Below are 12,973 nucleotides of genomic sequence, written 5' to 3'. Positions count from 1 at the left end.
CCTTCTCCTGCCGAGGTCTCCTCTTCGATCTGTTCGGTCTGTTTCGTCCGACCGTGAATTATATCCGATAGCAGACAAATAAATTAAATCTCTGCTCTTAGATATAAATAGAGAAATATATTCAATTGACTATTAAATTCTCTAAATTAGAGAATCGCCAAGAATATCGCTGTATGTCATTAACATTGGCAAAAAATCTTGGTATTTTTTTTTAGAAGAGAATGGACGCGTTCTCTCACTATTTTTCTGTAATCTCTAACGATCCTGTAATTGTATCTTGTATAATTCGATTAAAAATGTCACGAGAGTGTCGTGTTGTCGCGATCAGCTGTGCGCAGGGCATTCGAACGGTGAGGACGAGAGAAGAGGTCGAACGGTGAGGTCGATCGTAAAAATGCGAGCCGAGCTGCAACGGAGGGTGTGTTTACTCCCGTTGTAAAAGCGGTCGTGCGTATACGCGAGCCGCTGAGTGCCACGTTGTGTGTCGGCAAGCGATCGATAGCGAATGAAACCCAAAGCGGCCCACGACGACACCGCCATTGGTTTGCTACTCGTAAAACAAGGCGTCGTTCCAGACGGGCGGGACGTTAGGGCTCACCCCTCGAGCCCTCCGTAACCTCCGTGAGCTGACTCACGACGAGACGTGGCTTCGTTTCCCCCTTGACTTTTCTGAAAGCACGGCCCGATGCGGCCGATAATCGATACCAGGAATCACTCTGTTTTGTAGAAAATTAGTAGCTGCCCTTTATAGAGTTAAGAGTTCGAATAAAATGCCGGGTAGGATGCTCTGTTCTAGAGGAATTTTCAGGCCGATTTAATTTGTAAAGATTATTCAATATTAAATCTAATTATATTATATGTGTGGCAATTATTACATATTTGAATAATGTTACACTGAAAAAAATTCATGTAATTTTACATGAAAAATTACATGTTTGAAACTGTAAAATTATCCAATTATTACTGTAATTTCTTTTTTCCAGGTATATTAAAGTAAAAATACATATTAATAGTAAAATATAGGTAAAATTACTATTTTTATGTAAAAATCACTTGTAGTTTTAAATTTAGCGGTATTTTCACAACAATGAACGGAAAAAAAACCAGTTTCATGCAAAATTACAGGAAGAAATGTAATTTTACATTTATTGTGTGATTTTTACATTTATTGTGTGATTATTATCATTCGATAGATGGCATCCGATGAGATCCGTTTCTCAAATTTAAAATATGACGAACGATGGTGTAAGAATCATGATGGAACTGCACAACTTGTATATAAGTTGTTTCGTGGCGTCCAACACACACACACACACACTTTTATAATAAAGCGTGGCACACTTTTGGATTAATGTTAATGTAACTTTATTTTAGTTAATATCTTTATTTTTGAAGATAGAATCTTTGTTCCTCCGAGCATGTCCGAAGCTTTTCATTACATGTTTAGTGGATTCCATATTTCATGTGAAATTACATATAATCTGTAATTTTCCATGTAAGTGTAATATAATGCATGATTATGCTGGGTCGGAAAAAAACCCAGCATATATATATAATCATGTGATTTTACACAAATATTTTTTTCAGTGTAGAAAGAATGTAAGAAGAGTGAAGTCTGAGTATTGTATTCTGGAATAGATATATTTTAAACATTGATTTTGGCTCGGTTAACTATAATCTCGATTTATTCGTCATATCTTTCATTCTAGTTTACCTTAAAATTAGCTGAAGTATGAAATGTAAAAGACATTATTAAAACGATATTGAATAGCAGTAATAGAACGACCTTGCGAATCGCAGCGACTTTACACCGAAGCTCTCGAAAAAGACTCTTCCGTCTCGAATCGCTTGCATCAGACATTTTCCGGCTCAGTGTTTCTCGAAAATCAATTTCTACGTATATCGGCGAGAGAGGCAAGGATCGGGATGTCTCGCCATCGACGAGAAAAGAGATTTCTGGGGCGAAATTCTGCGGGCGCGCCGACGGATTTTCCGTTGGCGCAGAGAGTATCGAACGGGGAAACCGAGAGCGCGGATGATGTTACAGAGCAAAACGGGAAGAACGGGGGGCAGGGGGGTTACTGCGAGCGATGCCGAGGAGAAACAAAAGGGAGTAAAGAAAGTATTGCGCGGTTGTCAGGGGATAAGATGTCGGGGGTCTCGGGAACAACCTCGACATCGGAGGCAATTACCGGCCCGCTGCAATGAATACGGCGGGTCGTGTCCCATTGGTGTGTAATAGCGTCGTAATTACTTTAAGCCACGGTTGCCACGGCGGATTCGATAGAATCCACGATCGTCTGAGACTAAACGAACCGAGGAAAAGGCGACTTTTTACGGTTAATTACTACGTTACTGGATACTTTGTCATTCTTACGTTCTCATTAATTCGAGGATATCTTGTTATATACAGTTGTATAAGAAAGGAGATATGCTCGATGCAGCGCGCGGCGACAATGTTGTAGCGATTTATTTATTTATTACCAATTCATATCAACCTGTACTTCTGTCGTTTTTCATAATACGAATTCCTCTCTGAAGATGATATATTTCTCAGCGCGACGACGTCGATGGGAAGCTCTCTTCTTTACGGTCTATAAGCAGACCGCCTAATCTTCTTTTTTCCTTTCTTGCTCGTTTCGCTTTTCTTCTCTCTCCCTTTCTCCTTCGAGCTTGTTTCTTCCCCCCCCCCCTCTCGTATGCGCGAAGACGATTTCCTTCCGCTTCTCGAGAAGCTCTTGGCTAAACGACCGCGTCCCGATGGTTCCATTCCTCGAAAGCCCGAGAGGGATCAATCGTTCACTCGGTCCGTGCCGAATGCCCTGTGAGCACGGCTAGCTCTTTCGAGACATTTCGATTGTGAAATGACCTCCGCCTGCTTTAGTTCCGGCAAAAGAGTGCCTGCCGTCGAGTACCGTCGTCGACGTTCCGAAGGCAATTTAATTAAAGTAACTTCAGCCGGGCGAGAATACGAGGGGTTTTTCTTTCCCTCGCGAAACTGTTTCTATTTATTCAGGATCTTCTACTCGCGCCGATTTTGATCTCGCACAAAGGCCAGGCCACTGCCAAGCTCATCCGGCCCGGAGTAGAAACCGCGTGCGGTCTCTTTGACGCGAATGCGTTTTTGTTCTCCGTCTCCAATTTTCCTTCGTCGACCGCTTGAAAAGTCTTTTGTGTAATGCGGCGAACTCCCGCTTATTTCTGTTCCCGCAAGGGCTCGACTAGCTAGAATAAATTAATTTTTCCGCCTCGGACGTACAGTGCAGTTGAAAATTGCGACAGTAGCGGATTGAAATATGTGTGGGGACTAAGTAAAAATATCTGTCTCCTCTTTTTTTTCAACGAAACATTTATGCCAAACGCGATATGAAGCGCGGAGTAATTCCATGCTCTTTTCATTTCAAATGTCAAACGTTCATTAATCCCCTATAGACAGGCTGTCTTTTAAATAACGAGCATGCTATCGGAAAAAAAGCTCCTTTGACGCGACTGGACGCGCGACGGGACATTAATCAAACCTCCTCGCGGTATTAATTTTTTTTTCTGACCGGAATAAAGCGCGGAAATCGCTCGGACACGAGTCCCAAAGCGAGAGAGACTTGTTCGTGAGACGTGCAGCACGTTTCGAAACGTGGCGAACTACTTTCAGGATGGCCGATGGACAATGAAGGGAGCCGTTTTGGGGTCGTAAAATTCTCAGGAGTGTCTCTCTTAAGCCGGTAACGGCGAGCAGTACGTTTACGTCCGTTCCGCTACTCGATTTAACTGTTACCGTATATATACCGACGTGACTAATAAAATTACTCGAGAACGACGGAGGACGATGGAGAAACGCGAGCGGGATAATATATCAGGGGAGAATAATTTTTAAAGGTATCAAATTATTCAATCAAGCGAGAGCGATATGGCGCGCGCGTGAATTCATAAAGCGCTGTATATCTTTCATTAACCCCGCGCGCTCCCGGGGATCTTTTTCTCTCTCTCTCTCTCGCGCGCGCGAGGAAGCTGAGAAAATTATTCCTCTTATTCGGGCTTATTAATCAACTTCCCGACTCGCCTCGCTTTTCTCTCTCTCCGGACGAAAATCTCATTTGAGGGTGACGCGTAACGAAGATTCGAACCGACGGATTAATTTCCACTTAACGTGGAAGGGCCGAGAGAGGGAAAGCAAAATCCGGAAATAACGCGCGGTTCCGCGCGCAAGGAGCAATTTGAAGCACGAAAAATCTCCAAGTCAATCGCTATCGGAGTAACAGGATGTTCCAGAAATTTAAATACGTCCTTTTCCCCTCTTCTTTTTATCTCGCCGAGAGATACGAATAAGAAAGACGCGATCGACTTTATGTTAATCCCCCGACGTAGATTTCGCCCGCGCGAGAGCAATCATCCTTGCAGCAGCGGCGCGGAACGCGCGGTAATAGATTCGCAAATAACAGCGACATTTTTATGTATCCGCCGCAATATGATTTATTATGTGATTGCGCATCCATGAGATATCATATTCTCGTAATTCACACTTCGCCCGTTCGCCTTGGAGCACGCTCCGAGGCGCCAGCTCGGATGCTAATCTCCAATTAATTGCGGGACAAGCGCCCGCGGCGATCGCGCGAATCGCGTTTCGCAACGTGACTAATATAGCCCCCGTTAAACCTCCGTGACATTTAAAGACGGCTTACGGGATATTCCAAGTAATTATCGTTCTCTTTCTTATCCTCGTCTTCATAGTCGCTCCTCGGCGCTGGTGTGTGTTTCAGGTCTCCGTAAGGTATATCCCTATTACTTTACCTTCACGACATTCACGAAAGGTCGATGGGTCGGCGAGAAGATCCTGGAGGTCTTCGCGAGGGAATTCCGTGCCCATCCAGCCGAGGAATACGAGAGATGTATTCGCGCCGGCACCCTCACGGTCAACTATCAAAAGGTGGACGTCGATTACAGGTTACGGCACAACGATCTCCTGGCTAACGTCGTCCACAGGTACGTGAACGTTCTACCGGAAGCGGGTCGGCCGTGTCGTTCTCCCCCCCTCGCGTCGTGCACGATGCAATTGATTTTTGCGAGCGTTTGTCACCCGCCGCCGCCGTCGTCGTCGCCGGCGCGAGAGCCCGTCCTCGCGACTTCTCGCGGAAAATGTCAAGTGACTATTGTGAGAAAAGCGCCGCCGAGACTCGTGACTAAAGTTTGATTGAATCGCGACGATCGACGGCATCGAGCTGCGAAATGAAGAGAAAATTGCGCTTGTACGGAAACGTTGAGTTTAGTTTCTATTTTGGACCGCTTATTTGGTCGCAAAAATGCAATCTCGCGATGTTCCAAAAAACGGACGATACTCGCTATTTTTTCTTCCTTTTTTTTTTTTAAATGGAATTTAGTAGATTGCGAGTGCATATTTTAAAATGGCATTTTATAACACCAAAGTGGTGTACGTGTTATTCGATGTAAAAGGCACGTTCCTTTATCCATTTATACCGGGCGCACACGACACGTAACGTCGGGGTTTCTCGGGCACGCTTTAAATCCACTTTTTATCGAAGCGGGGTAGCTTGTTTATCGGTCGACGCGGGAATTTCGGCCGACGTCGGGCATACAGCTCCGGCGGCGTATACATATTTAACGATGCCTATTGGCCCCGTATAAATCCAGGTTAGCTTCCGCAGGAATTTACTTTGATTTCAGAAGAGCCCCGGGAATTTGGCGAGCCTTGTCAGGCGCGCGCAAATGAGATCGGGTTTAATTTCGGGAATTTCCGAGTTTAACCGCTTAGAGCCTTGTTTCGCCCGCGCGAGCGCGGAATGCGATGTATCATTGTGATCGACGAGCTATACTGCGCGCTGAGAAGGATCATCCTTATTTCGCACATAGATTTTTAGCCAACGCGTTCTCATCTGCCGCCATATATCCACCCGATGGAGGATATGACGTAACGCGAAATGCGATCGACGGCTCAGCTCGGCGAGCGAGCTGTGTTTGCGCGTTACGTTGTATTATATGCGAGGAAGGTATCTAATGCGGATCAAATTTAGTTGATTTACACGAGACGGAAACGCATGCGTGGAAAGCGGCTCAGCTGAAGCGGGCAACATCGGATTAGTGCCGGGATTACAGCGGTTGCTTGAAACAGAAGTCTAAAATGCATAATCCGTGTATAAACGGTTTAATTTGCACACGCCAGAGCGCAGCATCCGTTATTCGCAACGTGGGAAGATGGACGGAAGCAGGTAGAGAGCGCGAGAGAAGAGTCGTGGCCGTCTGTAATATTTCGGGACGCCTCGAGAGGAGTGACCCGGCGTGTGTCCCTCTTGGCTTTTCGAAGTAAAGTAAGACTGGACGCGATATCCGCGAAGGTCAGGACGATGTAACCGCGCAGGAAACGCGCGCAACGATGGCGTGTCGGTCGAATGGCTGCGGCGGTAGAGGTCCAACGAACTCGTAAATCATCCGCCTCTCCTTGCTCGGAGCGGCGTAGATAAGAGGGAGCCTCGGCGAATCCTCCGCGTGCGCACGAGGCCGGGAACCACATGGCCGGGACTCGTGTGATTATCCTTGGCACGGATATATAAGAATCTAATAAGCCACACGAGCGCGCACGCACGCTCTTTCGCCTCTCGAGCGCGTTTTTAAACGCTCCGACGCTCAACGAGGCTCGGCCCGCTATCGGCGCCGGTTATCGCAAGGAACGTGTGCGGATGCGCCACGGTAGCTTCTGCTCCGTCATTCGAGATAAGAACGCGGAGAGGTCTCGAGAAGAGATGCCTCGGAAAGATGTACGCGCGTCGTATTTCGAATCGGAAAGGAGAAAAAAAAATTGAACGAAATATGAACTTTCTCTCCTTCCGTCGTCGCCGTTCGTCGCGAGTGGCGGCGGCAATCCTCTCTGACGTACGGAAGCTGGATTAAATTATTTCACGTCTCGCGCGCCGCTAATACGGTCCGCTCGCGCTTGCATGCTAATTCCAGCAATTATCCTGGGCAATTGTACTTTTCAGGCGCGCGCTCGCGACACGCGGACCACTCGTGTCCTACATTTTCGCCGCGTGTCTCCCGCCGTCATTATAATGGCAAATTCCGGAGTTAATTCGTCGCTCGCGAGAGGGATATTTTTATTTTTCCTTTCCACGTCGATTTTTCACGTCGACGCGGAGACGTGCAAGCTGACGGCGCGGTAAAACTCGCCTCCGGGCGAGTTTCTGGCGCGTCGATTGAGTTTCCGATGGGTGAGCGAAGTTAATCGGGTGAAGGCCGGCCGGGGAACAGAATGTGGTCGCCTGGCCGCTAGTAATAAACAATGAGATGCATCGCGTGACGTCATCGGGGGATCGGGGGATCGTAAAAAAAAAAAAGGTGCATTTGGGAGATAAGGTGACTCTCCGGACACGCGAACAACCGTGCGACTCTTCGCAATTAAAACGCTCGAACGCTAGTGAAACGTCTCGTCGATCGCCGCGCGATACCGCGAGACACGTTGTCTTTCCACGATTAAAACTCCGCAATTAAAACGGGGATCGCGAGTGTAATCTAGGTCAGTCGTGGGAGTTTTGCATCGCGGACGCGCGCGACCAACAACGACCGGCGGCTCTCGTTTCGTTATTTACGTTATCGGAGTAATTACGTTACGCGCGCCTTGCATAAAGACGGAATACAAATATGGGGGAGAAGCAACATCGCGCCGAACACCGTGGGTTGTTACGATAGTCGGAACAATTGCGGAGATGGATGGAAAATAAATTGGCGACGGTGGTAATACCACCTGTGCCGTCGCTGATATTACCCCGCCGGTTGTTGTCACGTCTCGGTATGCACTCGCGACCGTTACGGCGTATGTGACGCGTACGCGAAAGTTTCGCAAGCCGCCATTGTCACGCTCGCGAAGAGGAGCATTTTCCCGGCGAGAATGCGCCCGAGGGAATGCTCGCGGTCGCCGTGAATTTTCGCGCGAAAGAGAAATGTCTCGCGCTCGGCTGCGCGTTGCCGGTAACTTGTATTGTTATATATAATTATATCCTCTCAAGATAATACCGTTATCGCATTGGTACGCGTTGCTAATTAATCGTCTAATCTAAAGTATAAAATTTAAACGTATTCTCTAGATTCTTTCGCGTTCTTCTACGCTGTTAAATATTAAAGGGCATAATTTAAACCAATATTTTAAGTTAAATACCATTTTGTTACTGTTAACTACTATGTGTGTGTGTGTGTGTCAAAATTTATTATTTTAACACGAAATAATATTAGTTCAACTCTATTGGTTTAGTTAAATTAACATTGTTTTAGTTAAATTAACTTCGTATTGATCAGGAGCAGGAGGCGATCTATAGGAATGGTTAAAAATGGTTAAAAATGACTCAAATTGAGTATAAATTGACATTACGAATTTAACAGATTCTTTCTTTCGAAAATGTTGCCTCCTGGCTATAAATTGCCGTTTATCGCATCGTTTTGTTTTTCTCGAGGACTCCTACGTTGACATCATCCGCTCGAATCGCCGTTTGATCACAGCCGTGAAATTCCTCGGACCATCCGTAACTCCGAGAGGACGAAGGAAAAGTCCCCGGTGTTTCTCTACCAACAGCGTGTTCTCCTTCGGGGAGGAGGGGGTGAGGGATTCACGGCGGCTGAGAGGAAAGGAAGCGCGAAGGAAAAACGACTTCGGTAATCTCGCCTCGAGGGCGAGAAAGCTGAAACGGCGACCGATATGCCTCGAAGGACACCGGCGTCGCTCGCACATTCGACGGTGCAGATACTTACGCGAAGGACACGATCGTGTCGCAATCGCGCTTGGACGACACGGCTGGATAACGCGAGACCTTTCGCAAACGGCCGGCATTCCGTTCGGGGCATCCATCACCGTGTCAGCGCCAATCGACGTGTCGATTCCCATCGCGCGAATCCGGCAAATCGCTTCCTAAAGTAGCCGTGAATCACCTGGTAAACAACGCAGTGTTTGCGCGACGCGAGTCCTCACGAGGACTGCCGGGTTAATCGATTCCCGCGAACGCTCGATCGCCGTCCCTGTCGCGGTAATTGATGTAACGAGCGAGGCGTCGTGGCACGTTATCGCACGTTTTCTTCAGTCATTCATGTCGGAAAAACGGGCGTCCCTGAACCGCCGCCGGCAACGGGGAAGAAGTTTTACTTTCTTACGTCAAGTGACAAGAAACAGAAGGTCTATGTTAATAGAATGGAAATTGCATGGATGTTCGATTATTATCTGTAGAACACATGGCCGTGGGCGACCAGCTAATTATTAACTCCGCGGAACGGAGATAGAGATCTCTGAAGGTTTCGCCACGCACGGCGAATCGCTTTCGACGTATTGTCAGAAATAATAGCTTCTCCACGACGAAGCGCAGCCTGTGCAGCGCGCCAGAGAGCGGACGCTCCAGCGGCAGCAGAGAGACGCATCGTTTACCGCTACCATTTTTCAATTAAAGTCCCGACGTCCGTGGTATCCGCGATCGATGGTCCAGAATAGCCTCTCAAAAGTCTTTGGAGAAAACTTGTGGGCGTGACGAGCGTCGAGCTCAGCTCTCGCCGTCGGCCTTCATTCCGGGATCGTTCCTCGGGAACGTTCCCCGGTTCTACGTACACGTTGTTACAAGCGTTCTCTCTCTCTCTTCTCTCTCTCCTCTCTCTCGCGTCCCTCCCGGTGATGCGGGAAATTCGGTGGGATGATTCAATTAGCCGGAAGAGCCTCTCGGTAGGCGAGCGATCCGCTTCACCGTCAGCGCCGTGTAATTTCGCAGGAGAATTGGTCCCCGTCGATGCATCGGCAACGTAACGGCGCGTAGAATAGGATGCGCGTCTCTTCCGCCTTCATCTCGCCTTCCAAACGATTAATCTTCCCGAGCTTCTTCTCGCAATATCGATCGTGTCACCATCTCCATCCTCGCGGAACATATCGCGGAACGTCTTGTGGAAACGTCTTGCGGAATGCTCGTCGTAACGTTCGTTGAAGAAGTAATCCGGTTAATATCCGCTTTCTGATCGACTCTCGGCGGATTTGGCCGAGTCACGAGCGGAGGGTAATCAGCGCGAAGATCGATCGCGAAGACGCATGATGCCGTGGCGGTGCAAGAAGCTAGGGAAGCAGGGGTGCGCAACCGAACCGTATTAAAGTAACGCGATGTAACGCGATAAGACGAAAGACCGAAGCGCGGAGGAAGCGAGCGTGAAAGAAAGGAGCGTGAGATCTCGCGCGAATTTTACTCGCGGGTCGAGCGAGAATATAAACCAGAATTAAAACCAGGCACGTCGTGGAAAATGCCGGGCGCCATGCACCCCTGGACTAGAACATGGAAATCCATGCGCGATCCGCGAACGATAAGGCAGGACACCTGCGGGCACTCTCCTTACGTGTTGCGGACACTAGGGTGAAGCGCAGAAGGAGGTGCCCGACCTCCAACCTCCGTCGCGATACCATCGTGCACCCCCGGTCCACGCTAATAAATCAACCTGTCGCCGGACCTCCAGTCGCGCCCTCGACCCGCGACACGCTTCTCTATCACCCCCGTGCATCACACCCGGGCCCGCGCCGTCTCTCTGCCGCGCCGCCGCTTGCTCTCCGTAAGCCTTCGGGGTTTCGCCAAGGCTCCCGTTCACTTCCGGCTAGCTCGCGCGAAAATTGAATAATTTTACGCGATGGCAGAACCGATAAACCGCTCATCTAAATGCATCCGTATGAGGGAAAGCGTATTTCTCGCCTTTAATTATAAATGTGATTGAAAGAAATGTCTGAATTTTGTGACACGCGCGATCATATCGCGAATGCGAGGGGTACTTTATTATACGTACCGATTGAAGGATCGTGAGAAAACGCGACGGGACGGTCTTTTTCACAGAGGTGGAGATTAGGCGGAGAGAGGAGATTACCTCCTTCCATCGCGAAACGAGGACCGCGTGGCGCTTTTTTTTCTCACGGTGGCTAACCGCGCTCGGCTAACGTATAATTTGCGATGGATTAATCTCCCGGTAGATTTAGCGGTCACGAGGTAATTTGAAATTGGCGAGAAGGAGAGACGCCGCCGTCTATTACCGCCGAGGAAGTCACCGCCTCCGTCTTACGGTCTGTGTGTCCAGGAGTGCGCGACGAGCTTACCTATGTGCATGCTCAAACTAATTGGGGATTCTCATGAAATTCTAATTCGACACTGTGGACGCGTCTCGCGGAAGAAATCCCGCGATGTTGACCCACCGGGTTGACATAATCTGCCTGCGTCTTTGCATTCGCGCCGTCGCTCCTTGTTTTCCTAACTATATGTCAGAAGCACTTTCGTCTGGCGACGTTGAACAACCGGCGGATATCGACTTAACGAGCATTGAATAAAGTATACGAATCCCGTCTGGCGTTCTCGGTTATTTTAAGCGAGTAAGATTGGGAGATAATTAATCTTCTTTCTCGTATAATACGTGTGGTATGAAAACAAGTTTTGTTAGCTGCATTGAATGTTATGTCGTTGAAGACTAGTCCTACGACAGTTTCTTATCAATTTACACATAAATTGCAATCAAATATACTTAGATAGTCACGTACATCACTAATAGAAGAACAACTAAGGAGATAACGTTAACGTAGTCACAATCATGTGCACGGCATTAAACTATATACAGTGTTTTTCGAGAGTGATGTAGGCCAGGTAGCCTAGGTCTCGGAACTTGACAGTTTCTAACTGCAATTAACTCGGCCGCGTTCCCCCCCACGGTCCTTTATATCAATCGGTCAAGTCTTGCTCCTTTCGCGACGAAGGCCGTCCGTCTTGGGTTCTCTTGTCTAAATTCCTGCAAGTGTTCCTGGGGTGTGTCTCGAGAGCGCATTCCACCGTGACAAGATCCCGGGATTCGCCTGCAATCCGGCGAAATTAACGATCTACCCCGCTTGCCGCTGAGCTTCGCCGGGGCGAAATCTATCCCCGCGGTTTGATCGCTCGATAATCGTTTTATGTCCGCGCGGTCCTTTGTGCCTTTGGGAAAATTTAACCGCGGCACGGAATCGACCTGTCTGTTCGGGCCTAACGAAGCGAGATCGCGCGATGCTACTTCAGAAAGTGGCTAATGAGCCTTGGGAAAAATCCTTTCTCGAGAAATAGCCGAACGGATTTTCTACGGACAATCGGGAATTGCGGGAATAAAGAAGAGTTGCAGATATTATGTGATAAAGTAAAATTGCACGGCATAGATATTAAGTTTAATGTATATAGAACCATGAGTGTATTAGAAAATAGTTATTTGTGTAACAAGTGCTGTAAGTTGGAAATTGGACGTGCGGGTGAACGATCACCCGCACGTCCAATTTTCAACTTAATACACGTGTTACACACCCTATTTTATATTACAAGTGACACGCGCGCAATGGGCCACTTTCCACGCACATGTGATATAAAATATATTTCTAATTATACGTATAATTATTATACATTAGTAATTAAAGCATTATCCATATGGAACTCTCACTGAAACGAAATACTTCTGATTCGAGTCGATTATTGCAGGTAACGGTTACAGTTTCAGATCATATTTGTTATCATACCGTTATTATTAACTGAGATAATCGCAATAGAGTTGGACAGCTGACTGCGAGATCTTGCGGGAAGTCGACGTCAACGAGTAGACAATTACCTGCCGATATAAGTCAGTCTCTAGTTAGCCGATCTGTTTCTCGATAATCGCGTTATTCATTGTACGAGCATTCGTCCCGGTATAGGACTTGATAGTTCGGACGGGTGAATTCGAATAGTCACTAGCTGCGGTCTCCACGATAAGCAGAGATCGCTTTGACACATCAAAGCGTATTGGACCGAATCGATGTTTCATGCATGAAGCTGTTACTGGTTCCACGGCGGAAGGTAGTAGCACCGCAGTTACATCGGTTCTCGATGAACAGTCGCGATTTTATTGAATACGTCGTTACCCCAAATGACAGCTGGTAACGATTTTACGATAGAGACATTAGAATTATAATAAAGGCGCGGTAATAAAC

At 47.6% G+C, this 12,973-nt stretch overlaps 1 protein-coding gene across 1 annotated transcript in view; it reads left to right on the top strand.

The window, feature by feature from the left end:
* The window catches only part of LOC112459960, a 128,348-nt gene that overhangs the window by 101,944 nt on the left and 13,431 nt on the right, over positions 1-12,973 (top strand). Inside the window, exon 9 of the mRNA XM_025024339.1 lies at positions 4,755-4,977. Within this exon, the coding sequence (XP_024880107.1) occupies positions 4,755-4,977 (223 nt within the window). The remainder of the gene's footprint in view (positions 1-4,754; positions 4,978-12,973) is intronic.

The sequence above is a fragment of the Temnothorax curvispinosus genome, unplaced genomic scaffold (assembly GCF_003070985.1).
Source record: "Temnothorax curvispinosus isolate PA1 unplaced genomic scaffold, ASM307098v1 QBEX01010269.1, whole genome shotgun sequence".
Classification (NCBI taxonomy): domain Eukaryota; kingdom Metazoa; phylum Arthropoda; class Insecta; order Hymenoptera; family Formicidae; genus Temnothorax; species Temnothorax curvispinosus.
The sequence above is the reverse complement of the archived record's forward strand: the minus strand, read 5'-3'. Positions and strand labels throughout refer to the sequence as shown.